Source organism: Molothrus aeneus, chromosome 27 (assembly GCF_037042795.1).
Source record: "Molothrus aeneus isolate 106 chromosome 27, BPBGC_Maene_1.0, whole genome shotgun sequence".
In the NCBI taxonomy this organism is placed as follows: domain Eukaryota; kingdom Metazoa; phylum Chordata; class Aves; order Passeriformes; family Icteridae; genus Molothrus; species Molothrus aeneus.
Window position 1 is genome coordinate 886,091 of NC_089672.1, and position 26,714 is coordinate 912,804.

Here is a 26,714-nt window from a genome sequence, read left to right on the forward strand (position 1 = left end):
GAAGGAGAGGCTGAGCTGTGCTGCTGCTCACAGCTGCTGGAGGAGGAGTGCTCAGAAGCAAGGCTGGCCCTGCCAATAAAATAGGGTAGGAAATGGGATTTTTGAAGGAGAGCTCAGACTGCCCTTTAGTATGAGAAGTACAGGCAGATTGACCAGAAATAACTGCAAGCTCTTGATCAAAAGCTAAAGTATAAAGAACTTCTTAGTCTGAGCAAAATTATCCATTGTCTGCTGGAGCAGTTGGTTTGGAGCTGGGTCTGTGCAGCACTCAAGAGGGACAGGGATGGAACAGTTTAACTTGGGAAGTGACCTTGGATCTCTCTGCATGTTGTTCAAAGGAACATCCAGAGCTGTTCTGCAACGTAGCAAACCCCAAAATGGTGCTGGTCTCTAACCAGCATTTCTGGCTGTCTGGTGGGCTCCAGGATCCATGGGGGTATCAGCTGGCAGAGAGCTTGGGTGTGGGTGCAGTGGTGACTGGTGGTAGAGTAGAGAGTCCCTAGGGCTGCAAAAGGAGCTGCAGGGAACTTCCAACACGTGGTTACACCAGGCTGCTAAAGAGCAGCCACAGCCTGCTGCCTTCTGGGTTGGCAAAGAAAGGCCTAGGCAGACTCAGAGGTAGGAGAGGAGAAGGGGACAGGAGCAGGTTTGTTGTCACCCTGAAGTGCTGGCAGTCTATAGCATTTCTGTAAACTTCAAAACTTGTGGAAGAGACATTCCTGTGGCTCAGCCTGTGTGGGCTCAGCCTTGGAATTGTAAACAGATGAGATCTTGCTTAAATGGATTATCTCAGTGTGAGTGGGGCTGGGCTGTCCCCATCAGCTGGCTCTGATCTCTCCAGCAAAACCCGAGGTGTCAGTGTGACACCTGAGGGCGTGGGATTTTAAGAATAAGTCTCTGTGGCTGTTTGATTTAATACATCACTGTTTTAAATCAATGGGAACTGCAGTCAAGCACCAGGGGAATCTTGGCAGCTGGATCTTTACCGAGCTCGGCGCCTTCGCTGAGGGCTCTGCAGTGAGCAGTGGGGGTGTCAGGTGGAGTGTTGCTATTCTAACTCATCTTCAGGGGTGGAGGTGTAGTTCAAAGAGCTTCACTTTCACCTGTTGGCACTCTGCAGGGTGTTCACCATGAGCCCTGTGTGCAGTACAGTGTGGGAGTGTGGCTGTGCTGCCCTGTATGTGTTTGGTGGCAGCTCAGCCTGTGCCCTGACTGTCCCTGTGCTCTCCTTGCAGGGCCCCTCACTGCCAGGACAGCCAGGCCAAGGAAAGAGGATTGGTCATCGAAGTGTGGATGCTTCTGGGGAAACCACCTACAAAAAGGTTTGGGTTTGGGGAGTGGGGGATGGCACCCAAGTGGGTGACAGGCTGAGAGAAGTTCTGACCCAGTAGTTATTAATCTGGTTGAGATTTTTATGCAGCACTCTTGGACAGCACAGTCCTGCAAATAGCAAATCTGAAGCCCTAATTGATCTCTTCAGCAGCTGGGTAAACTTGGTTAGTAGCATGTGGTGCCTGAGATGACCCCACAAAAGTCACAGACATGACTGTGTGGTAGTGCAGGGGATGTTATTGTGATTATCTGCTGTGAAATGCTCACTGACTGCTCTTTTCCTTTTGCCAGACCACCTCATCCACTCTGAAGGGGGCCATCCAGCTGGGGATTGGATATACTGTGGGAAATCTGAGCTCCAAGCCAGAGAGAGATGTCCTGATGCAGGACTTCTACGTGGTGGAGAGCATTTTTTTCCCAAGGTAAAGGAGAAGGAGAAAAAAAAAAGCATTAATTACTTCTTTTCTTTTCCTCTCACTGATTTTTCATGAGAGCTTCCATCTGTGTGTCTTAAAATCAGAGTTGCATGCTCTGAATGTTTTAAATCTGCTCCCTGATACACAAACAGAACAGTGGGAAGTGTTGGAATCTGCAGTGCACTGGCCTGCAGGGAAGCACAGTGAAGGATGCAGTACTGTGCACTCCAGTTTGTTACCCTTCCTACATGCTTGTCTTCCTAGCTGTCCATCTAGAATTTCTTCCACAAAATTATACCATGTTTTAAATGGAAGCAACTCCTTCTGGGAGCTCTCTAACTGTGAATAAACAAAGCTCATAAAAGTTATGTTCTCTGTGTAAATATATTCTGCTTGGCAAGTGGTTGTTCCTTTAATCTCTGGAAATAGATTTTGGCAGATAGTTTGAAACCTGTTTTCCTCTTTTCCTACCACAGAAGAAAGGTGGTGGTTGTTGTTCCAAAGATGTCTTTTTGCAAGGCTCAGTGCATCTGGAGCACACAGTAGCTTTGGTGTGACTGTCCCTGTCTGGTGAGTGCTAACAGGCTGTGCCATGTGTGTGTTCTGTGCAGCGAGGGCAGTAACCTCACCCCAGCTCACCACTACGCTGACTTCAGGTTCAAGACCTACGCCCCAGTGGCTTTCCGCTACTTCCGAGAGCTCTTTGGGATTCGTCCAGATGATTATTTGGTATGGAGATATTTTTAGATTTTGCTGTTTTGTCCTCCTTTATTTACCTTTACCCTGAGGGTGGTGAGGCCCTGGCACAAGTTGCCCAGAGGATCTGTGGCTGCCCCATCCCTGGGAGTGTTCCAGGACAGGTTGGATGGGGTTGGAACAACCTGTTGTAGTGGAAGGTGTACCTGCCCATGGCAGGGGGTGGGATGAGATGGGTTTAAGATCCTTTCCAGCCCAAAACATTCCATGATTCCAAGTCTGAGTTTGCTGAATGGCAGCTGCCTCCCATGGAGGGAGGCCATGCCCTGCACACAGTGTGAGCTGTGTAAGCCCTGCAATGGGCTTCCCTCTCTGCTCCTTGTGGTAACAATAACTTACTGTGTTTACAAGCCAAAGGAGTTGTGTTCTGCTGGGTGCAACCCTGTAATGTCCCCTGCGACTCTAAGGACAAAGATGGGAATTTTTTCTTGTGTACTCACTGGAGAGCTATGTGAGAGTAGTTAATCATCTTAAAAAGACACAATAAACCACAGCTTGTTCTTGTGCTTCAAAAGCTCCTCAGAGCTGGAAAGGCTGGTTTTCAAATACCTTGGAGTACAAGCTGTTGGGGCTTCAAGTGCCCTGTGATTGAATTTGGGCCCTTGCCTTTATGTGACGTCCTGTTCTGTGTGAACTGGGGAAGGAAACACATCCATGGGAGCACATCCTCCCCTTTTGGAACAGCCTTTTTGTGTGACTTCACCTGTAGATAGGGGTGGTTAGAGCTGAGGACCTGCCAGTGAAACAAACCTGTGCCAGTGCCTGGTGGGGGGGTAACAGTGATCTCCTCCTGTGCCAGCCAAGGCAGTGCTGCCTGATGGATGAGTGTTCAAAACTGAGGACAAGCAAGGAGTTTGCCTCAGTTGCAAAGGTCATGGCTCTGATTTGTTGTTTCTGCTTCTCCTGACTGTCTCTTGCCTGCCACAGCAGCAAATGCCTTTAATTATGCATGAGATGATTAGCTTGATCAGGTCTGGGGTTGTTAATCTGTGCAGAGCTGAAAGCTGTTTTCATTACATAATGATGAGCATTTTATTTATTGTTCTGATCACCTCTCTCTCCCCATCTCACCTCTCCCTGAGCAGTTCTGTGATCCTGCCCTGAACCCACCTGACCCCTGCACTATCTGGGTGGGCACTGAGCTAAAATGTGCATCTGCCTGCCTTGCTTTCTCTTTTTTTTTTCCCTCTGCTGCTGGGCAAGTCCTTATTTGAGGACCTGTTTCTGTCCTGATGACCAGATGTGCTCTCCCAGTTCAGGTCCCAGTGCAGAACTCTTTGCTGTGCTTGAGCAGGGCTTGTCCCTTTTCATTGCACACCTGGGATAAGATCTGTAATGTGTTTTTAGCAGGATTGATGGAGTGAGGTGTGGCTGTAAAAATATGGCCAGGTTGGATGGAGCCTGGAGCAACCTAGTGTAGTGGAAGTGTCCTTGCCCATGTATGAAATGAGATGAGCTTTAAGGTCATTTCCAGCCCAAACCATTCTGGGATTCTGTGAATCTGGCACTGACTTTTGCAGAGAACAGGGGAGCACAAGGCCAGGGGAGCTGCTGAGAACAGCCAGTGTGTTGTGTTCCCTCCAGCACAGTGATATCTGGTTCTCTGAGCAGGCTGTGGTGTCTCCTGGAATCCTCTGTGCCCATCAGCCTGTGCTGGGCTGTGCTCAAAGAGCCTGAATGTGATACGTGCATGCAGGCACAATGGGAACAGATAAGATGTCATTATGAAGGCTGGATGTTCCTGAAAGCAGATGATTAGTTGGATACTGAGCAGTTGGGATGCTCTGAACTGTAATCTTAGTCTCTAATTATAAATTGTCCACCAGTTTGGTTGCTCAGACCAAACCTATAATGAAAATAGTTCTCACTTGAGCTTTGCTACCCCTTAATCTCCCAGGGAGATGACATGATGGGGAAGGCCCTTGAGGGCATAGAACTCAAATCTGCAGTTAATGGGGGATGAAGCATCACCTTGTTTTCTTTTTCTCGCCAGTATTCGTTATGTAACGAGCCTCTGATCGAGCTGTCCAACCCCGGCGCCAGCGGCTCCCTCTTCTATGTCACCAGCGACGATGAATTCATCATCAAAACTGTGATGCACAAGGAAGCTGAGTTCCTGCAGAAGCTCCTTCCTGGATACTACATGGTGTGTATCACCCAGGACCTCAGACCCAGCTCAGCTTTGTCATGGCAGCTTTTCTGTCATGGCAGAGCATCTCACAGGGCATGTCCTCCACCTGCCCCCATGCCAGGGACAGTGTTAACAACATGTCATGAAGCCAGTCCCAGAAGCACAAATGCTACTGATTATTTGCAAACTCTGTGGGTAAACATGAGGCAGATAATTGTGCTGTAGTTTGGAGGCATGTTCTGGCCTCAAAATGGCTTCCCAGATGTGTGTTTCTGAGTGCCCTTTTCCCAGAACTAGTTTGTTCCTTTTTCACTTGGCAGTGTGCATCTGCCCCAGCCTGCATTTGGGGATGGCTGCTGATTGCAATCGTAGAATAGTAAAACTCTTAAGTTTGGAAAAGACCACCATCATTAGGTCCAACCTTCAGCTCAGCACCATGATGGTCACCTTGCCACAAGTGCCACAGCCACACGTTATTTGAATGCTTTCAGGAATGGTGACTCCACCACTGCCCTGGACAGCTTGTTCTAATCCTTTACAACCCTTTCCATGAAGAAATTTCCCCTAATATCCAACCCAAACCTCCCCTGGCACAACTTGAGGCTATTTCCTCTCATCCTGTCCCTTGTTGCCTGAGAGCAGAGCCTGACCCCCACCTGGCTGCACCCTCCTGTCAGGGACTCGTGGAGAGCAAAAGGTCCCCCTGAGCCTCCTTTTCTCCAGGCAATAATGCAGCCACCCTGGTTTTGTGGGGAAAGCACTGCTGTCCCTGAATCTCTCCCATTCCTGCTGTTTGACCATTACTCTGAGGATTGTCCTGACTCCCACTGGCAGCAATTCCAAGCTGGAGACCCCCAAGGTACCAGCCAGCTTTGCATATCAGTCTGGCAAGGCAGGATATTGAGACCCAGAGACTTGCATTGGGTCAAGTAATTTGGACCCAAACCTGCTGTTCTGGTGTAAAAGCCAGCAGCTGGTCTCCCTGCACAACTGTGCTGGAGGTCCCAGATTTATGGATGAGGACTCTTGACAGTCAGTTACAATGACCAGGGGTTTGTTTGTTGTGGAGATGCCAAGGAGAAGGTGATGAGAAGCAGTGCTGCTGCCCCATCTGTGTGCCTGGTGCAGTGGGGTTGTGTGATCCTACACTGGTTCTGTGAAAATCCTTTCCTCACTCAATATTTACCATGGAAAATTTACCCGAGTGAGGCAAATTATGGGATGTCTGTGTGTGAGTAACAGCCAGGCCAGGAAGAAATTTTTCCCTATGAAGGTGGGGAAGGCACAGGTTGCTCAGAGCAGCTGTGGCTGCTTCATCCCTGAGAATGTTCCAGGCCAGGTTGGACAGGGTTTGGAGGACCCTGGGACAGTGGAAGGTATCCCTTCCCATGGCACAGGTGAAACCAAATGGTCTTTACAGTCCCTTCCAACCCAAACCATCCTGAGATTCTGTGAATCACTTGCTTTTGCAGGTGACACTCACATTTCCTGGACAGGATGAGTTTTCTTGGAAAGCACTGCCTGTTGCCTAATGTGTGTGGTAAATCAGGTGTGGGGTTTTGAGTGGGAATGGAGTTGCATTGTTAATCCTGCCATCATCAGTCAGTGAATTAAACTGAACTTACCTGTCTGATGCAGAGTTCTGAGTGACCTGTTGCAGCTTTCCACTATCTGTGGGTTCTGTGGTGCTACCCCTGACCACCCTGCTGCTCCTGGGAAACCACCTGTGTCAAAGGAGTCAGGGAAAGGAAGCAGGGTGGTTTCATCCTGAGTTACTTTAAAGCTGTTTCCATTTACCTGCCTCCATTACTTCTGGCACTCTCCAAGAGGGCTCACTGCTGTGCCCAGGTGGGTGAGCTGAGGGGAATGAAATTTTAATACAATCACGTTTCTGCTGTCTGTCAGAACCTGTCAGGTCTGTCTTTCCTGCCACAGCGTGCAGAGAAGTTCTGTTTCCTTCCCAAATGTGCCCAAAGCTGAACAAGCAAATCCTGCCTGTCATGTCATTCCTAATTATTCTGCTGCCTAAAAAAAGGAGATGACAGCAGAACAGGATATCCGTGCTTTCTGGTTGACTGCTTTATAAAGCAACTCTGCAACAGGAGGAAAACATTTATGTTGTTTTGTTTAAAAAATAATCCTGTCCGTGGTTTATTCTGGGCTGGAGAACAGCTCTTGATTCTGACACTGGTGGAGAGATAAAGAGAGCTGTTATTTTTAAGCTTGAAGTTCCCACTTATTGTGTTTATTTCTCTCCCAGTTTGGTTTCCTTTTTTTAGCTGCTGTACTTGGGGAAAGCAGGGGATTTCCGGACTTGGTTATTTGCCCAGAGAGTGCTGAGCATCTCAGTCCCTGTGTTTTCAGGTCCTAAAGCCACTGAAATGCAGGACTTTGTCAAATGCATACACTGAGCTCCTGTTAAGTTCAGAAAACTTCTCAGCAAAGAATCCCTAGTCCAACTGTTGACATGCTTTGTGGTGAACACAGCAGGAATTTTCTGCTCAAATGACTTTTCTCTGTGCTTCTTTCCACCCTTGCTGCAGAATCTGAACCAGAACCCCCGGACTCTGCTGCCCAAGTTTTATGGACTGTACTGTGTGCAGTCCGGGGGCAAAAACATCCGCGTGGTCGTGATGAACAACATCCTGCCTCGAGTGGTGAAAATGCACCTGAAATTCGACCTCAAGGGTTCAACCTACAAACGCCGGGCATCCAAGAAGGAAAAAGAAAAGTCCAGCCCTACGTACAAGGATCTGGACTTCATCCAAGACATGCCTGAGGGCCTGATGCTGGATGCAGACACCTTCAGTGCTTTGGTGAAGACGTTGCAGCGAGACTGTCTGGTAAGGAGGGGGCAGCTCAGGGACAGGGTAAGGAACTCTGTGGCTCTCGAGCATGAGGAAGAGCAATTCCTGATTGAGAACCTTGCTACTGAGCCCAGAGTAGGATCAGTCCTTTCTCCTGCACTTTTCCCTGAAAGCCAGGCAGTAGAATTGGATCTCATGGCAGCCTCTGAGGACTGAAGCTGTGCTCCTTTGCCTGGTCCATCACACTTTGGCAGATGCTCCCCTTGTAGTTGCTTTGCTGGAGCATTTTCCCAGTCACTGTGCAGCAGATACAGCAGTGTAGTTTGCAAGTCGTCAGGCCTTTGCTGTAATTGTGGGATGGCCAAACTTTGTACAGTCAAGCCCAGAGGTCACTGTTGGTTCAGAAACTTTCAGGCTCTGTCAAATGAGTTGTTAGTGAGGATGTGGATGGGATGCTTTGCTTTGATTGCTTTGATTCCATGCTTCAAGGTCTGTATTTCTGCTGCTAGCTTGATATTTTCTCTTTGTTCTTGAACTCAATATTAACCTGTAGGTATTGGAAAGCTTTAAAATCATGGACTACAGCCTCCTGCTTGGGGTTCATAACATAGACCAGCACGAGCGGGAGCAGCTGTCGGAGGGAGCCCACAGCACGTCGGATGAGAAGCGTCCCGTGGGGCAGAAGGCCCTGTACTCCACAGCCATGGAGTCCATCCAGGGAGGGGCTGCCCGCGGCGAGGCCATAGACACCGACGACACGTAGGTGAAACCTGGGCTCCCTCCTGCTGCTGGGAGGTGGAGGCTGGAGTGGGAAATCCCTCAGGAGGCCCACAGGTGTTGCTGTTCCTTTGGGGGGCTCCCCAAGCTGTCTGTTCACTGGTAGCAGCAGGCAGGCAAGGAGACTCCACACGGCTTCTGGGGGTGCTGATTAGATGAGGGTTTATTGGGGGTCCCAGCCCCGGGAGCAGCAGGGTTTCTGAGGGGAAGGGAGGGAGAGCCTGGGGGGAAAAGGGGCCAAGAGAGACTCTGTGGTCTCCCCCCACAGCTTAACAGGAAGATTCAAGGTGGGCACAGAATCAGATTTGGGCCAATGGGATTACAGATACCTGATACTTCAGGGGAGGATCACAGGCTTGGAATAAACCCTACATTTTCGAGGGGTGAGACAGAGCACACCATTTAACTAAAATGTAACACCAGACACAGGAACTGTTCAAGGGAGCAGCTCTCCTGAGGTTTTGGTAGTGCTGCCATTGTGGTGGGAAAGAGGAAAGCCAGGGTGGGAAATAGTTCTGTAAGGCTCTGGCCTCACAGCAGTCTCTCATCTTAGGGCAGGCTGTAGGTTGTCAGCTGGTGTAACAGCCTCTAAATATCCACCCATTCCCTGGGGAGGAGTTCTCACTCAGCACCCAAATACTGGAGCAGAATAGGGATCAGTCTGTCCCTAGGAGCCTGGAGTTCTCCATCACTCCCACCTCTGGAATCCCTGGCAGTTCCCTGAGGCCATCCCAGTGGGGTTAGCAGACAGCAGTGTAGCCAAGTGCTGGGTCACTGCTGGAGTTGGAGGCTGGGGGTTGTCCTAAGCCTGTGCTGTGCTTGACCTGGGATTCTGCCTGGCTCCCTGGCTCTTGGGCCAAGGAATGATGGCGTTTGCTGCTTGCTGCTGTCTGAAACCAGCTGCTGAGGCTTTGATGGAGGGGCAGTCCTGAGAGCTGAGATAATACTGTGGTGTTTCCAGTCCTTCAGGCAGCATCAATAATTGCAGCGGCTGCCTGAAGGAGTATCTGGCACCCCTGTGCTTTGGTTGCGTGCTGGTGCCAGTGGTTGCTGCACTTTGGCAGGATGGCATTAGTGTGGACAGGACTGGAATCCTTTGTCCTTAAGGACTTACTGCCCTAATGACAGACAGCTCTCACTGACCCAATAAATAACCTGATCCCCAGAATAAAGCAGGCAGGAGAAAGCTCCATGGTGCTTTCTGGCCCAGGCAGAGCTGTGCCACACAACACGGGTTCTATCAGGACAGTGGTGTTTGGCCATGCAGGCAGTGACCCTGGGGTCAGGCCAGGTCACTCCCATGGTTGCGCACAAAGTGAGCACACCGGTTTTACAACGTGTCTGACACCACACCAGAGCCCCTCAGCACGGCTGCTGTTGCCCTTCCCCAGAGTTGGGTGGTAGAGGTGCTCTGGCTGAGGCTGCACCTGCTGAGGTTCTGCTTTACCTGCAGGATGGGAGGGATCCCAGCAGTGAACGGCAAAGGAGAGCGTCTCCTGCTGCACGTGGGAATCATAGATATCCTGCAGTCATACAGGTAGGTAACCTGGCAGTGTGGGTTGGTTTTGCATTAAATTGATATTTGGTGAGGAGAGAAACCACCACACAGTGTGTCTTTTGTGGCTGATAACATCTCTTTTAGTACCAAATGAAAGCAGGGGGCATGTTCTCTCCTGGAGACTGTGAGGATGAGTAGATACAGCTGCCCCAAGCTGACCATGGGCTTCCATCATGTCCTTAGAACAGCTGGGGACACTCAGCCCTTTGTCCAGGATGATGAGCTGCTCATAAAGAAGTAGTTTCCCACCTCAGTGTGGGAAGCATATCTCCAGGGGTGTAAGGTGTACCTCTTCCAGCCCAGCTCCTCCTTCCCTGTGGTGTTCCCAGGCAGTCCTGACCTCCTGGGGGAGATGCTGGAGAAAGCTCAGTCCTGGTGACATTGGCAGCTCAGGGATCTCCCTATAGGGTATGATAGGGGGCTTGGTACAAAGTACATGCCTGAATCTTTATTTTTCTCTCCACTTCTCCTTGGAATTAGGTTCATCAAGAAGTTAGAGCACACCTGGAAGGCCCTTGTCCATGATGGGGTGAGTGCCTGTGCAGAGGCAGGAGTTGTCCAAGCCTCACAGGATACTTGGTGTCTATTTGTGGAGCCTGACCTAGCACAGCTGCAGCTGATGAAAGGAGCAGTTCTTGCCCCTCATTCCTGCCAAGCAGGGTGGTGCCACTTATTCCCAGCCAGGTTTCCTTGCTCAATCCAGCTCCTCACACGTTGAGCTGTTGTGATCACAGCTTTCCTCCCCTGCTTTGTGTCCCATGACACCAGGAGCACACACCCAGGTGTGTGTGTTCCTGGGCTGTCAGGAGCCCTGGGCTGTTCTCTCTGGTGACTGGCTGTATCCACCTCAGCAAGCTCTCTGCCAGCAAATCCCTTTCCATGTTTCCTTGCTGGCTTCATTCCTGCAGCAGCCAGGTGTGTGTTTCTGAAAGAAGCTTGGATGTGGAAACCATTTTTCAGCCTTGCATTTCCTGGCTTCCCTTAAAGTAGCAAAGGAAATGTGGAGATGCCAAGTCATGGAAGCGCAGTCAAACATCAGAAGCAGAAAGAGCTTCAGTTTTACTATTTTAAACAAGAACATTTGAAATGTATGGAGACCCTTGGCTGAATTTGGGTGTCTGTGTGACATGCAAAAGTATCCAGGTTTGATTGGAATGGCAGCTAGCAAAGCCAGAAGAAATTTCATGTATGCAATCAGGCCAGTGTTTAAAAAAATCCAGGAAGTCTACAAAGGAATAAAATCACCAAAATCCATTATAAAATCACAGCAAGAATATAATCAAATGCAATCAGAGGCAATGCTTCAGGGTTATTTATAGCATTAATTAGAGTGTTTCAGTTAAGCCTTTCCATTTTAAGGCTCTATCAGTGCTAAATGTTGGAATAAAAAAGACTGTGTTGGTTATTACAGAAATTCTGCCTTGAGGGATCATTTTAAAATTAAACAATTGCTTCTTCCTGTTGTAGGACACGGTGTCAGTACACAGACCCAGCTTTTATGCAGAGAGATTCTTCAAATTCATGACCAACACGGTGTTTCGAAAGAATTCCTGTAAGTACCAAGTTCTGGGGCTGCTGTGCTCTGAGCTTTTACCTTGGCCTTGCTGCTGCAGGCTTCATGAGGAGTCTGGGCTGGAGCCTGAGCAGGGTTTCCAGTGTGGTACAGCTGTGAGAGCTGGGGGTGTATAGCCTGGAGAAGGCTCCAGGAGACTTTAGAGCCCCTTCCAGTGCTTAAAGGGGGCTTAGAAATAGGAGGGGGAAGGACTTTATATACAGGCAGATAGTGACAGGCAAGGGACAATTGTTTTGAGCTGTCAGGGTTAGATGAGAAGTTAGGAAATCTGAGGGTGGAGGCCCTGGTACAGAGGGCCCAGAGCAGCTGTGGCTGCCCCATCCCTGGAAGTCTCCAAGGCCAGGTTGGACAGGGCTTGCAGCAACCTGCTCTAGTACCCATGTCCCTGCCCATGAAGGGGTGGAATGAGATGCATTTGTAAGGTCCCTTTTAACCCAAAACTTTCCATGATACAGAGCAAAGCTAAGAACTGCAGAGCCCTCAGATTGTCACAGCTTGCCTTGGTCTGCTCAGGCTTCCACCCAGTCCCTGCACCTGACCTGGGTTCAGCCCTGACAGGATGTGTGTGAGGGCAGAGCCTCTCCTTGTGAAGGGAAAAACACCTTTGGTGTGACAGTAGCTGGTGGTGGTGCTTTGACTCTCAGGTTTTCTGTGGTTGAAATGGCTCCTGAGGTATTAAAGAGTTTTTTTTCCCAGCCCTTTGACCAAAGAAGAAGTCGAGATTCCTCAGCTCTGCTTTTCAAGGTTGTTTATTTGCTCTTATCTATTACATTCTTTCTCTGACCTGCTGAGGTCTGTCCAGCAGGTTGGTTTGTGGCACACTGACCACCCTTGGGGTGGTGTTGGCTTTCTATACTAAAAACTATGTGTACTTTATTTACAATAATTTTCCAATACCTATCACCTATGTTAGACAGTCTGTCTCTACTCTAAACCAATCCAGAAGTGTCACCATCACAGCAGAAGATGGAGGACAAGAAGAAGGAGGACAGGACACACCCAGATTCCTTCATCTTGCCTCTTGAACCCCCATTCTAAATCCCCAAAATTCTACTTTTTCACCCTGTGACAAATTAACTATCATTCTACTCAAACTTTTGTGGCTTGTAAATCTTCACACAAAGTTTGCAATTTTCTCCATGGGCTAAAATGAAAGGCATAGGTACTTTTGACTCAGTGCCAAGGTCTCTGAGCCCCCTGCCAGAGTCTCGAGTCCTCAAGGGCAGAGTCCTGGGTTCCGACATGTCAGAGTTCAGGACATCCCTCTGGCTGTCCTGGATTGCCAGAACCCCTGCCAGAGGGCTCAAAGACCCTGGCACAGAGCCCAAGATACCTGGGATTTTGATTATGACCCATGGAGCAAATTACCAACCTTATATGAAGATCTGCAAGCCACAAAAGTTTAAGTAGAATAATAATTAGTTTGTCACAGGGTGAAAAAATAGATTTTTGGGGGTTTTTAGAACGGGGGTTCAGAGAGCAAGATAGAAGAATCTGAGCGCGTCCAGTCTTTCTCCTTCTTGTTCTTAGCCTCCATCTTCTGCTGTGATGTTAGCACTTTTAGATTGGTTTAAAGTAAAAGCTCACTGTGTAACATAAGTCGAAACCCAAACGAGGTACTTACGAGCTGCTATTATTGAGCGAACCCGTCTCTGGCAAAAGAGTGGGATGACTTGTTAGTAGAGGTGAAAAGCCAACCAAGCTGGGTGATAGCTGGTTGCCTGTGAAACAAATCTAAGTTCACTCTTAATTCTCCAAGGAAAACCCACGAACCCTAATGAAGCGAATTAAGGGTGATTTAAAGGGGATACAGCTCCTTTAAAAAAGAATACAATCTCTATGAGCGGATAAATATTAATTTCCCAATTACACTGTGGGCCCTCAAGCAGCCATCAACAAAGAGTGCGTTAAAGCTCTACACTACAAAAATATAAGAACTTTATGACTCCCTCCCCATTAACAGGCTAACCTGTTGCAGACATCTTTTATGAAAAATCCTTTCCTTAGGATTTTTCCTCCTGAGAAGCTGAGAGGCCTCAGGAACAAAGTGTAAACAATGGTTATCTGCTGCTGTGGAATGCAACAGGTGGATCTGTGATTGGCCCGTGCTGGATGTTTGTAATTAATGGCCAATCACAGCCCAGTTGGCTTGGACACAGAGCCCGAGCCACAAACCTTTGTTATCATTCTTTCCTATTCTATTCTTAGCCAGCCTTCTGATGAAACCTTTCTTTTATTCTTTTAGTATAGTTTTAATGTAATATATATCATAAAATAACAAATCAAGCCTTCTGAAACATAGAGTCAGATCCTTGTCTCTTCCCTCATCCTCAGACCCCTGTGAACACTGTCACACTAACCTATATTTAAATAGGAGAATTAATGCTAGAATGAGTAACCAGGGTCCTCCCTCTACGATGCAAGTTTACATCCGTACATTATTAACAAATCACCAATATCAACAAATCAAACAAGCAGAGTGTTAAATATCTTGTTAACCTGACAGAGGAGCGTCCATTAACATAAGTGATAGGTATTAGAAAGTCACAGTAAATAATATACACATAGTTTTTAGTATAAAAAGATAACACCGCTCCAGGGGTGGCCAGAGTGCTTCTGTCTGTCCTGAGGAGTGGACCTCAGCAGGCCAGAGGAAATAATTTTATAGATAAGAAACAATAAACAACCTTGAGAACGAGAACTGAAGAGTTTTGAGTCCTTCTTTGACCGCCGAGCTGAGAAGAGACTTTCTGACACATCTCAGAGTCACTCTGATCAGCAAAACCCTGAGACCGACATTTGCCCTTCTGTGCCTCCCCCAGCTCTGAAGTCGTCCCCCTCCAAGAAAGGGCGCAGTGCCTTGCTGGCCGTGAAGACAGCGGGTCCCACGGCGGCGTTCTCTGCCAGCCAGCTGGCCTCCGACAAGGACGACACCCAGTACGACCTGCGGGCGGCCAGGAGCTACCCCACACTGGATGATGAAGGTGACAGCCCTGCCCAGGGCACTGCCTCTGTGCTTACCCTCTCTTTCCTAGCAGTTCTTTAGGATCCTCCCTTGTTCTCATCAAGTTCCCCACTGTGCACCAACTGCAGATCTTTCCTCATGGATAGCTCTTCATTGCATGTCTTGCTGTGCTTTGCAGGTGCTAAACCTAACCAGGACAGGGAAGAAGGTAAGAGTGCATTGTTTTGTCGCAGCACCAGCAGGTACTTGATGCGACACCTCTGCATCAAAGGAGACCAAATCCCTTCTTTGCAGCACTCTGGGGTTCTGCAGTAAAAATGGCCGCCTGTGTCACTGCTGCAAGACAGCTGCTGCCAAGGGGCACCGTCAGTCATAGCCCAAAGCCAACAGAGAGTTGCATTTTCTAACCTTTAAAAAAAAGATTGGGGGGGGGTGACTGGGAACTGCAGCACTCCAATGACAGCGTTTGGGCAGTTATAACAGGCAGGATCTTTCCATTGGAAAAGAGGAATGGGCCGGTTCTGTGCTGCCTTTCCTTCACTTCCATCTGGCTGCATTTACAGCTGAGTGCTGGAGGACAAGCTCCTCCAGTGCATGGGTGTTGGATTGCTCCCTGTGCAAAGCACTGAACACTCAGTGCATCTCTTAATTCACTTGGATATTTATCCCTGGTGATCCAAGCCTTTAATCCAGCTTTGGTCACCAGTGAGAAGTCTTCACTGGCATTCTATTCCCTGCCTGTTGTGCTTGAAGTGGTGCTGACTGGCTCTCCCCAGAGGATGCCTTGGGAGAGGCTGTCATGACCCAACTAAACTTCTGCCTGTCTGTGGTTTGAGTGCCCAGTCCCAGTGTGGGTGTGCAGGTTCATGGTGGAACAGCCTTGCACGGGGCTGGTGTAGGCGAAGTGTTGGTGTTTGACTTAATCATCTCTTCTTCCTGCCTCTCCCCTGCCCTGCTCTGGGCCAGCAGGCAGGCCAGACCTGCTCCCTTGCACTCCTCCTTCCTTTGAAGAAGCTACCACGGCCTCCATAGCCACGACACTATCGTCAACATCTCTGTCTGTTCCTGAGCGATCCCCCTCGGAGACCTCTGAGCAGCCCAGGTACAGGTGAGGAGATTTCCCTGCTCCCACTGGTGCTGAGTGGCTGCTCTTGGCTCTCTGTGCTGCAGATCCCGGCAGGCTGCCCTGCACTCTGCAATGCTAATGACCGATTTTAATTAAATCTCTCCTGGGAGCAAGCAGACACAGCTTTGATGGGATTAATTATTGCTGGAAGAAGTGTCAGCTGTTAAGTAGAACATCTCCCTCATGGGATGTGGAGGTAGATTTGGGGACAGTGCAGGATTTCTGGCTTAAATTGCTCCTCCAAACTCTCCTGTTTTCTTTCCACAGGAGGCGTACACACTCCTCAGGGCAGGATGGCAGGTGAGAAATGGGTCTCCTGTCTTTTGTCTCATCTTCTCTCTGCTGCAGAGACCTCATGTTTATCCCTGCACAAAGGTCACTTAGAGGGCTGAGTGGGAATTTCAGCAGCTCCAGGATTTTGGCATGGATGCTGAGCTGCTTCTGCAATCAGATGATCCCCATTTCTTACACAGAATTTTCCTTGCAAAGCAGATCTCTTAGTGCTTTGAAAATACCAATTATTTGATAGGGAAGGGGACAAGAGTATTGTCCAAATTTACCCACCCACCCAGCACCAGAGTCAAGGAAGGTCATTTAAGTCCCTTTAAGCGAGTAAGTGAGCCCTGACAGCAGGAACATTCCTCCTCTCAGCATCTGCTTGTGGCCAGGGTAAAGTGAAAGGGCTTTGACTTTATGAGGCACTGAGCACCCTCAGTCCCCACAGAAGTAGCTTCCAGTGATTTCAGAAATCTGTGAGGCTTTTTTCCTCCTGTGGTATCTCAGAGCCAAGGGCAAGGTAGGACAGAAATGCTGTGCTGCAGAGGAGTGTCTGATTTTAGAGGCTCTTATCATTAAATTATTGTGCATTATTGTGGAATTATTTTGCATCAGTAAAAATTACCCCATTGCCCATGTCGGCAGGATCTGCATGAGGAGCCAGCGGATGCTGCTGGCTCTGCCCTCTCTTTCCAGGACATTGTGTAGGTGTAGTAGGCTTTGAAATGACATCAGAGACTCAGTCCTAGGATGTGCCATAGCCAGAAAAGCCTGACAAGCCTGTCAGGCTGATGTCCTCTCTCCCTGCAGTCAGTGTTTGGTGCTTGGAAGGAAAGGTCTTTGGAAGATGAGGGTTTGCCCCACATTACAGGCATTTGCTGTTGTTCCAAGCTTTGAGTGATTAACTGAGTTCAGTTGATAAGCACTGTGAAAAAAAAAAATCCCTTTCTGTGGTATTTCCTAATGAAAATACCTCTGGATGCTGCATGTTGCTGAATCCTGCCCTGGAGGGCAGGGACCCGCTCACTGTGAGAAGTGCCAGGGACTTGTGAAGCACCTCATATCCTGCAGAATCCAGTGTTAGAAATTGCTGAAAATTGGAGACTTAAACCCAGGCCCCAGTGGTGGGGCCCATGTGGCAAATGCAGTAACTTCATCCAAAATAGTTCAAACTCATTGGTACCTCCTGGAGGGAGGGAGCTGTTGTAGTTATGTGACTGCTCCTCCAGAAATGGCTCAGGTGAGTCAGAGTGACCTGGGAGCGTTCAGGGAGCTCAGTGGCTTGGTCAGAGTAGATCTGTCTGTCACAGATTTGCTAGAGCTACACTGATTATCTGCAGGTGTTTTGCTGGTTTTTGCCTAATTTGTCCCTTTCTAATACCAGTGCTTCCATGTGCCCTTCCTAGGAGAGTAGGGACCTGTGCACTTGTGGAGCTCTCTGGGATCCCCTGGTGAAAACCAGTGCAGACACAAATTTATTAAAGCAAGAATTTACATTCCTGAGCTGAGATGGAAAAAACCTTACCCAATTGGCTCTAGAATATGTCATGCCTCTGGTTATTCTGGTCTGCTGGGGAATTCAGTCCAGGTTTGAGGTCCAGCCCTGTGAGGAAGAGTGTAGCAAGTTCTGTGCATGGAGCTGGACTGAAGTGCTGCCCACTGGTGAGAGCCAGCCTGGAGCAGGGCAGTGCTGTCAGTGAACCCAGGGCTCAGCCCTTCTCTGACAGCTGCCCCTCGGCTGGGCAGGCTCCCGCTCCTCCTTCCCATGGGGACAGCCCTGCTGGCACAAGTAATTACTTTAATAGCATGAGGTATTAAAGTGAAGATTGTCAGAAACAGTTCCAGAGTGTGCAGATAAATCTCAACCCTGGAACAGCTTTGGTGTGCTGGGAGTGTTGGAGGAGGTCAGAGGCTCTGGCCTGGTGCCAGGCTGACTCTGGACACAGGATTTCCCTGGAGGTCACTTCTCTTTGCTCCCATGCTCCATTTGACACTGCCCATCTTTCCTGCTGCACTGGCTGTTTAACTCCTTTGCTCTTGTCCTCTTTTCCCACCTTGTTATTCCTGAGTGCTGTAATCTTCCCTCTCTTTTTCCTGGGAGTTTTGGTTATCCAAACCCTCAATTCTGGGAGGTCTGAGTGCTCCCTCTGAGCTGAAATCAGCCACTGAGTCTGTGCAGGGAGCCCAGTGCCACAGTAGCAGCAGCAGCTGTGTGCTGGGGCAGAACTGCACAAGAGGCTTGGCTGGCTCTGGACTGATTCAGGCTGCCTTAAAATTGAGGGCTATGCATAACTCATGTCCAGCTGAGTCTTTGGGCCTGTCTCCCCTTTGGTTTCCAGGTCACACGAGGAGGTGCGGGTCCAGGAGGAGGTTCAGCAAATCAGTGTCGAGCTGGAACCCAAGTGTGACGTTGAGATTGTAGCTCCTGAAGAAGAAGTCAAAGAGTGAGTGTTTTAGAGTGTTGCAGATCCCACACAGTGGGTTTTGAGCTGTGGCTGCTTGTGCTGGAGGCTTTGCTGGAGTCATGGGTGTTCAGTGAGGCTGAGCACAGTACTGACCTGACCTGCCCTGACGTGACCTTTCAGGATGTGATAGCATAGCATCTTCAGAAGCTCCTCTGTAATAAATCCATTTTGCTTGCTCCTGTCCTGACTGCAGTGACTAGACTGTCATTTCTTTCCCCTGTGCAGAGAGGCAGCTTCTTCAGCCTGTGCCATTGTCACATCCACAGCCACCGTAGAGGTGGAGACGGCCAGCCAGGCCTCGGAGCCAGCCAGCCAGGCCTCGGATGAAGACGACGTGCCAGTCACAGACATTTACTTTGTAAGAGACCTTCTCCACCTGGCCCCTGGGGGGTGATGGGAAGGGTTGGACAGGGCTGTCAGTATCGTTCCAGGCAGTCAAGTGGGCAGTGGCTGCCCCACACCATCTTGGTGTGAAGCACCCGAGTCCTCAGTGCTGGGTGGGTTTTTGAATGCAGGGAACTGGATTAAACTTGGAGAACTCAGAACAGCATCTAGTGGGGCTCACACAGGTGGCACTCCTGCTGTGGATGTAGATGTAGCTGTGCTGCTCTACTTCCAAGCACAAGTGTTTGTCTAGGCCAGCACATTTGCTCCTGGGACAAGCCAAGGTGATGTGGGCGCTACAGAGAGGTTTTTTTTTCTCAGCCAGAGACCTTGGCTGCTTTCCTGACACAAGCATGGCCTAGAGCCAAAGGGAGGTGGTTGTAGAGGGCGACCCTGGGCTCTGGTGAACTCCGGCTTTTCCTTTCCCTGCAGGCTGCATTAGGTGATGCAGTGGGAGTCTAGTGCTGAGCCAGGGAGTAAGTTGGTGGTTGGCAGCAGAGTGCCGTGGAGCCTGGCGCTGGTCCTCACTCAGCTCCCACAATGGCTGAGCAACTCCTGCAGACCAGAGAAGAGGTTTTTTAGCAACATGTACCTGTCCCATGGATTCCCAGAGCACAGCTGAGTGCCTGTCCCGTGAGAGCTGAGCTCTCTCTTGTGCCTGGGCACTGGAACCCTCATTAAAAGAGGTGCCCGGCTCCTCCCTGCTCGGACTTGTTGCTGTTAGTTCTGTGGTGCTGGAGACAACCTGAGCCCATGCAATGGGCTCCTTCAGGCTAAACTAAAATGCAGCATTGGCCTTCCCCTGGACTCTTGTGACTCTGCTGCAGAGCTGCTCACTCATTGCCGAGTCGCTCTGAGGCTTGTGGGAGCTGTGGAAGGAATCAGCCCTGTTTTACAGCTTGTTTGGGGTTGGATGCATGCTGTTCAAAATGCCAACGGCTCCTCTAACACTGCCCTCTCCTTGCCTGTGGATGGCAGCTGTGTGCAGGCAGATCCTGCCTGCTCCCCTGACAAGTGTCTTCTGGTGGGTGAGGGTCAGCTGCTCTTCCTCCCTGTCCCTGGGCGTATGGACTGCCCCCAGCTTGAGGGGCACCTCTCTCCACGAGAAAATTCTGCAGAGTGTGTTCACAGAGAGTGTGACTGCTCATCAGCATTTCATACTTCATCTGAGTCTGAGTTTTGCATTAAATGTGTGTCGTGTGCTGTGGAGTGTTTTTCACTGCTGGGATGAAGGGAAAAGCTGATTTGAGTTCCCATGGGCGCTCTCCTTGGAAAAGCACTTGAGCTGGAGCTCAGGTGAGGCTGCACGCGTACGCTCAAGTAGCACCACAGCTGCTCCTGCAGGAGCACTCAGGGGCAGTGGTGGGTGAAGGGATGGTGTGTGCAGAGGAGGATTTGCCCAGTCCCAGGAGACTGTGGTCTGATGACTGAAGTCTGCTTCTGGAGAGCTCTTCATTCTCCTGTTTATCCCCAGGGAATAAAAGTGCAGAGTGTGGCAGGGCCTGGGCGCCGCTCTTCCCTGCACGGCTTTCCCACCTGCTCACCCGTTCAGGCCTGGAGTTGCCCAACCCCTTGTTTTTTGCTTTCTCTTTCATCCTCTCTTTCACATCACCCTTTTTTTCCTCTGTTTCCTTTCTCACTTCACTTGTCCTGGGGCCACTCAGTTCACAGATGGGAGGTACTGGATTTACTCTCCCCGCCAGCGCAGACTCCGAACTACCTCGCATTCCTCTGGGATTGTAAGTGACCACACCAGCACAGCATGTAGGGGAGCAGAGCTGCAGCTTTGAAACACTGGGGCCAGCATCCCATTTCTCTCAATGGCTGGGGCTCTGGATTGAGTGGGCATTAGCAACCAGCCCAGCAGAAATGGGGGAAGCATATTGAAATTACACCAGTGGATCTCCTTGTAGGATCTGAGAGAATCATGAGCTCTGTCCCTTTTCTGCAGAGTGGTGACACAGCTCCTACCCTGGGATGGGCTGTAGTGTCACCCAGCCCTTGGAAAAACTGAGAGCAGTGAGGCCCTGGCACAGGGTACCCAGAGAACCTGTAGTTGCCCTCTCTCTGGAAATGTCCAAGGTCAGACTGGATGGGCTTGAAGCAGCCTGGGATAGTGGAAGGTGTCCCTGCCCATGGCAAGGGGGGATACTGGGTGATCTTCCATCCCAAACTGTTCTATGATTCTTAGTACCAGATCTGGCCAGAGAGGCACCAGGGCCTCCATAGGTGATGTCAGGCTCAGCTCCCTCAGCCCAGGATGAGGGTTTTAAAGACACCATTAAGATGTTTTGAAGGTTCTAAAACTCCAGTAGCAAACAGAACTGTTTTAGTTTGTGGGGAGCATCTCATTAACCAAATGAGGCAGGTGCTGGTACTGAGTTAGGGCTGGTTTCAGCTCTCCAGCCCTTCTCAGCATCACCAGTGTGCTCCCTCCTCACTGAAGGTGTTCTGTGAGCAGGCAGGATTTTCCTTTCCAAAAGATGCAGGGAGGCATTTGAGCTTTTAGGGGCTGAATCTAGAGCTGAGATTGCTCTGGGGTTTAGCATTTAGCTTCTCATGCTTTGGGAGAGCTGCTGTCCCCAGGGGGTGGTGGCAGTGCTGCTGCTGGTGCAGCCTGGTGCTCCCATTTGGGTTACAGGCAGGGTGCATGGGGAAGCAGGGGCAGGAATGTGCCCCTGGCTGTTGCTGATGGCATGAGGAAGGTGCTGCTGGGCAAACAGGCAACTCCTCCTGCAGCCCCTCCTGCGCCTCAGCTGGGTTTGGCTGCTCTGGCACCGGGAGGGGTAATGCCAAGCACTGGGTGCTGTTTTATCTCCTGCAGCTCCCTGCATGCATCCAAGCTCCTAAAAGGTTCTGAAAGAAACTGGCTGGAGCATGTGATTCAGTCAGGATGGACAAACCATCATGGATGAAAAAGAGGATGTGGGACAAGCTTGATGTGGTGGGGAGGTTTCCTGTACCTCTGACAGAGCCCTGTGAGAAGCTCCAGACAGTGGCTTCTCAGCCTTCCTTCCTCCCAGCAGTCTCTTCTAATGGAGCTGCAGTTACTGTGGGGTTCAGCATGTGGAGCCCAGTGCTTCAAAGCTTCTCTGGCTTCTTTTAGTTCCTTGTACATTGTAGACTGTCACGCTCAGTTCCTGGGCTGGGAACACTGCAGGCTTCTTCCAAACACCCAGGTCTACACTGTCTTCCTTTGCAAATGCCAGGCTGGGTCAAAGGGGGCAGTTTCTTCTCTGTGGGAGCTCCTCTGGAGACAAAAGAGCCTGTTTGCAATGTAAATGGGGGACCCCTGGGAACACTGGCAGCAGAGACCAGCCCTTGAATCTGTGCTGTGTAGGCAGCAGTGTGTGTCTTCTCACAACAGTGCCCAGTGCTTTGATAACTGTCCCTCAAGGCACACCTCCTTCCCCTCATTCTTTCCAGGGTCCCGTTGTGTTTTGCCTCCTGTGTTGTACTTGTTCCCATCACCCCACTGTCCCCAAAATCTCAGCAATAACTGTTTCCTTTCTGTGGCCACCATCCTCCATGGTCTCACCCCAGCTCCACTGCCTTCTGCAGAGAAGGAGGAAGGCACAACAAACAAATCCAGTTTCCCTGTAAAAGCCCTCCTGGATATCAGTTTGTAGCATGCACAGGTCTCTGGAAATGGGAGGGTGAGAGCAGGTAGCAGGAGCCAGGAGCTGTCACTGTTCTTAGGTAAGTCACTTCCCAGATCTCTCAGTTTCTCTGCAGCCAGGATGATGCCATGGCTGGGAGCTGAGGTTTCCCTGACATCTCAAAAGCTCTAAAACTCTGTCCCTATGAGAGGAGAGGGTGTGCCACCCCCACTGCAGCTGGCACAGGTCCCCTGTCCCAGTTGGCAGGGAGCTGGTGTGTGCTGAGGATGAGGAGGGCTCCTCTGCTGAGAGCTGCCTCTGGGCTCAGTGCTCTCCCTCCAGGTGGACAGCTGTTCTTACTGTATTGTTTCCTGCTCTTTTTATTTTCTCCTTTTATTTTTTCCTCTTCTCTCCTTTGCTCCCTGCTCTGCTGCTGCTCTCCCTGCATTCTCCCTGCCGTCTCTGGCCACTCTGGCAGCCGACAGACGAGAGGAGTTGGGTTTACTCCCCGCTCCACTATAGCACTCAGCTGCACTCTGTCTCCGATGAGGAGAGCGATACAGTAAGTGTCCAAGAGCCGTGTGTGGGTGCCCGCTGTGTCGGGCTCGCAGTTTGTGCTCCCCCTGCAGGGTCAGCGCGGCCTCTGGCAGCGTGGGGCTCCTGCATGGCTGCGGCAGAGCCCGGCTGCCTCTCAGGTCAGCTCTGTGCTGGCAGAGCCCTGGCCTGCTCAGCAGGGGCTGTGGCTCATTCCCAGTTGTTTGGTGCAGGAAAAACTTTGGGGAGCTCAGGTTTCCCAGACATGTTGCCATTTCTGGAGGATGTAGAACAGCCTCTGGTTGTGCTGGGAAGTTGGCCGGACAGAGCCCTGACTGATGTGGGCACTGGTGCTCAGGGGTTGATCCTCTTTCCTCTCACAACCAGAAAGATATGGAGGGGCTGGGGCATGTCCAGAGAAGTGAGTGGACATGTGGAAGGGGCTGGAACACAAGTGTGATGAGGAGCAGCTGGGGGGGCTCAGCCTGGAGAAAAGGAGGCTCAGGGGGACCTCGCTCTCCACAACTCCCTGACAGGAGGGGACAGCCAGGGGGGAGTCAGGTTCTGCTCCCAGGGAACAAGGGACAGAAGAGGAAACAGCCTCAAACTGTGCTAGGGGAGGTTTAGGTTGGATATTTGGTAAAATGTCTTGACTGAAAAGGGGTTGTCAGGTTGAACAGCCTGCCCAGGGCAGTGGTGGTGTCAGTATCCCTGGAAGTGTTCAAATGACATGTGGCTGTGGCACTTGGGGACATGGGTTAGTGGTGAACATGGTGGTGGTGCTGGGCTAATGCTGAATCTGGTATTCTTGGAGATCTTTTCCCACCCTAATGATTCCATGATTCTGTGACTCTGTTCTCTCTGCCTTTTGCAGTAATCTCTATGCAGACACAGAAGTCCCAGAGAGCAGCGATTCCCTCTGCAGGTCGATGTGTTCCCTTTTCGTTGATGCAGCCATTCCAGTGGGATGGGGAAGAGCTTGCTGACACCAGTATTGCTGCACTGCAGGATCCCGGGCACTCTGTTTCAGAATGGAGCAAAACTATAACCATGTATTTCTACTCACCCCAGACGTGGGCAGCAAAGAAACCACCCTCTCACCCGCAGCTCCCAGCAGAGAATTCTAGCTGGGTGTAGAGAATCCTGGGTAGTAACACAGTGTTTTCCAGATGTGCACTACCATAGCTACCTATCCATGTGTGATACTGTGAACCTTTTTAATTTTTTAATCATGTATTTATTTCTTTTATCTTTGCACAGAGACAGCACAAATGTGCTTTTTTAAACATTTAGTTTACTGCACTTTTTTTTTTTCTTTTTTCTTTCTGGTTTTTTTTTTTTGGTCATATATTTGTGCATCAAAAAGGAGCATGAGACTTCACCGAAGAATGGGTAGGAGCACGTTGCTGGGGAGGGCAGGGAGCGGAGTGGCTTCATGTGAGGCAGCAGTGTGGTCTCACCAGCTGAGGGAGTCAGGAGGTTTAAGGCTGTCCAGACACTGCCACGGTTTTTCCAAGTGGCCCAAGGCAAATCACTAAACCACTCTGTGCCTCGGTTTCCCCCGTGCTAATGGGTGCACAGTACCTGCTTCCGTTACAGCACTTAAACCCTGGGATGAAAGGTGCTATGAAAATGAAATGTATTAAAGGCCATGGAATAGAATTGCTCCCATGTTACCATAGTCCAAAGCAGCCATGCCAATTCACTTGGATCTAAACTCTCTAGTGACTTCTCCTGTCTGTGACACCGTGCGGGCCAGCACACAGTTCCTGGTGACAGTGACGTGGACTCCTCAGCTCTCCCCGAAGTCCTGATGGGTTCCAGCTCCCTCTGTGCTGCACTGCTGCCACCCCTCCCTCTGTGCTTGGAGTCCACACCTCATCCAAGTGGCCACCGCCTGCTCCAGCCCCACAGGCACGGACAGATGGAACTGGGCACCTCCTGAGCCCGGCCACGCTGGAGGGCAATTTCCCCACTCTGCCCACCCCACGTGGGGCTTGTCCAGACCCTGCATCCTCCTGGAGCCACTCAGCCCCTCACGTGCTCGTGGGTGTACCGTGGGGTCACGGACACTGGGCTCACACGTCCCCTCTGCCCCGCAGGGCAGGCAGGGACACGAGGGCACGTCCAGTCCCTGGAGGCAGCAATGGGAGCCTGGCTCTGCCACGGAATTGTGCCAGCACTGCTGTGCTCACAGACTCTTGGACAGAAAGCTGGGTGACTGGGGTGCTGCCTGGGGTCGCATCTGCTGCTGGAAATCCCTGCTGTGGGTGAGAGGGTTTGCTTTGCAAGGGCTGTGGGCTACAGGTGAGAGAATTTGATGTCGGGGGTAGTGCTCAGGCTCATCCATCAGCAGGACACATATCATAGCATAGTCTGGAATCCAGCAATCCTGTCCTCATCTCCCAGAGAGAAAACAGGAAGTCCTTTAGACCAGAGGGAGACAGGTCTTGTTTGTGTGCTTTATGAACCTCGCTTGAGAAAGAGTCTCTTTATTCCCTTTACAATCTTCACTGTCCTTGGGATTCCAGCTAGAGGGGTGGGGAAGCGGGACCCTCCTCTCAGGCCTCAGCCCCCACAATCTCTTCACAGCAGCACTCAGGAGTGGTTATGTTGGGTCCCAGAAGGTAGCTGGGCTGATGGGAAGCTCTTCCTTCTGTACTGTACTGAACTTAGTGAGAATCTTCAGGAATTGATGTTTTTTTCTTGCCCAGAATACAGGACCTGGACTTCCCTTCCCTGCCTGTAGATGCAGAAGGCTGTGAGTTGTGCTTCTTGGAAGCACAGTCGGGGGATTGTGCAAGTTGCTGCTGTTCATGTATCCATGTATTTACCAAATAGTCTATCAAAAGTCTCTTGAGAAACTCTCCCCTTTCTGTCACTGCTTGGCAGCTCGTTCTCCCAGCTCCAGCTCCAGTCCCATCCCACTTTCCTGTGGCACCAAGGGGGCTCTGCAGGCTGGGGGGCTCAGGGGTTGGTGGAGGGGAATGGGAGCCATGCAATACCTACAGCCTCACCTGCCTCTGGGCTCAAGGCAAGGGGCTTCAAAAAGCTAAAAATTCAACGTCTTTTTCCTCCAGCAGTGTGTGTAGAACGGCCAGAGGGAGCCACATCCCTGCTGCAGCTGCTGCTGTTGGGTGCTGTGCTGGAGGAGGGGACTCTGGGGGGGAACCAGGGTGGGCTTCAGCTGTTCTGAGCCAGGCCCCTGCCCTGGGACCACCTCAGTCAGGGGCTGGAGGGTTTGGCCTCATCGGGACTTTCCAGCCACCTGAAATCAAGCATCTTTTTTGAGGTGGTTCAAGCATCATTGGTGGAGATTTTATTTCTTCCCCTCATTTCTAGGGGGTCTCTAAAGCTGCTTGGTGTGTGCAGGGAGTGTCCCAGAGAATGAGCTTTGTGAGCTGGAGCTGTGCTTGGGTCCTGAGAGGGGGTGAACCCAGAGCTCCTGCACCATGTTCATTCAATTCAAAGAATTGTCTTCCCTTTTTGAGATGATCCTTGTGCCATTCTGTAATGCTGGACCCTTTGGAGCAGGTCTGGATGGGCTGGGGTGGTCCTGTAAGAGGACAGGCAAAGGCTTAGAACAGCTTTGTCAAGGGGACAAGGAGGAACCTTCCTGTAAACAGATGTTGATCTGAAATGGAAACTGCCCCTGTTCAGGCTGGCACAATCCCTGCTGTCACCTCCTGTGCCAGCAGCTCCCAGTGCTGGGGAACTGCTTCCCAGGGAGGCTGGAAGGACCTTGGATTTTAGAGCTCATTCTTGGCCCCCTGTGCATGGCACTGCAGGGGAGCAGCAGAAGCTCTGGAGCATGTCCTGCTGCCTGGGCAGGAACAGCACTTGCCCATAGGAGAGAGCATCCTTGCTCTGAGTGTTCCTCCATCTGCACCTCAGCTCATTCTGGGCTTGAGGTGCTGTTCTGAGCCAGGCTCCCTTTAATGACCCAGCAGGTGCTGTCCAGGCTCTCCACCATTAAAGGAGGCACCACAAGTCCTGTACTCTGAGATTTGATCCC

The 26,714-nt window shown here is 50.6% G+C and overlaps 1 protein-coding gene across 5 annotated transcripts in view; it reads left to right on the forward strand.

Moving 5' to 3' along the window:
- The window catches only part of PIP5K1C (phosphatidylinositol-4-phosphate 5-kinase type 1 gamma), a 52,700-nt gene extending 27,134 nt beyond the window's left edge, over window positions 1-25,566 (forward strand). The window contains exons 3-19 of one of the 5 annotated variants that reach the window (XM_066566590.1): window positions 1,236-1,322; window positions 1,624-1,754; window positions 2,360-2,477; window positions 4,498-4,650; window positions 7,179-7,478; window positions 7,996-8,201; window positions 9,673-9,756; window positions 10,258-10,306; window positions 11,245-11,329; window positions 14,173-14,334; window positions 14,494-14,523; window positions 15,282-15,423; window positions 15,709-15,741; window positions 18,057-18,161; window positions 18,408-18,540; window positions 22,644-22,727; window positions 23,574-25,566. In XM_066566590.1, the coding sequence (XP_066422687.1) occupies window positions 1,236-1,322; window positions 1,624-1,754; window positions 2,360-2,477; window positions 4,498-4,650; window positions 7,179-7,478; window positions 7,996-8,201; window positions 9,673-9,756; window positions 10,258-10,306; window positions 11,245-11,329; window positions 14,173-14,334; window positions 14,494-14,523; window positions 15,282-15,423; window positions 15,709-15,741; window positions 18,057-18,161; window positions 18,408-18,540; window positions 22,644-22,727; window positions 23,574-23,576 (1,905 nt within the window). In that variant the 3' untranslated portion in view covers window positions 23,577-25,566. The remainder of the gene's footprint in view (window positions 1-1,235; window positions 1,323-1,623; window positions 1,755-2,359; window positions 2,478-4,497; window positions 4,651-7,178; window positions 7,479-7,995; window positions 8,202-9,672; window positions 9,757-10,257; window positions 10,307-11,244; window positions 11,330-14,172; window positions 14,335-14,493; window positions 14,524-15,281; window positions 15,424-15,708; window positions 15,742-18,056; window positions 18,162-18,407; window positions 18,541-22,643; window positions 22,728-23,573) is intronic. The other 4 variants (XM_066566591.1, XM_066566593.1, XM_066566592.1 and 1 more) reach the window with 4 other exon arrangements.
- The last annotated feature ends 1,148 nt before the right edge of the window (window positions 25,567-26,714 follow it).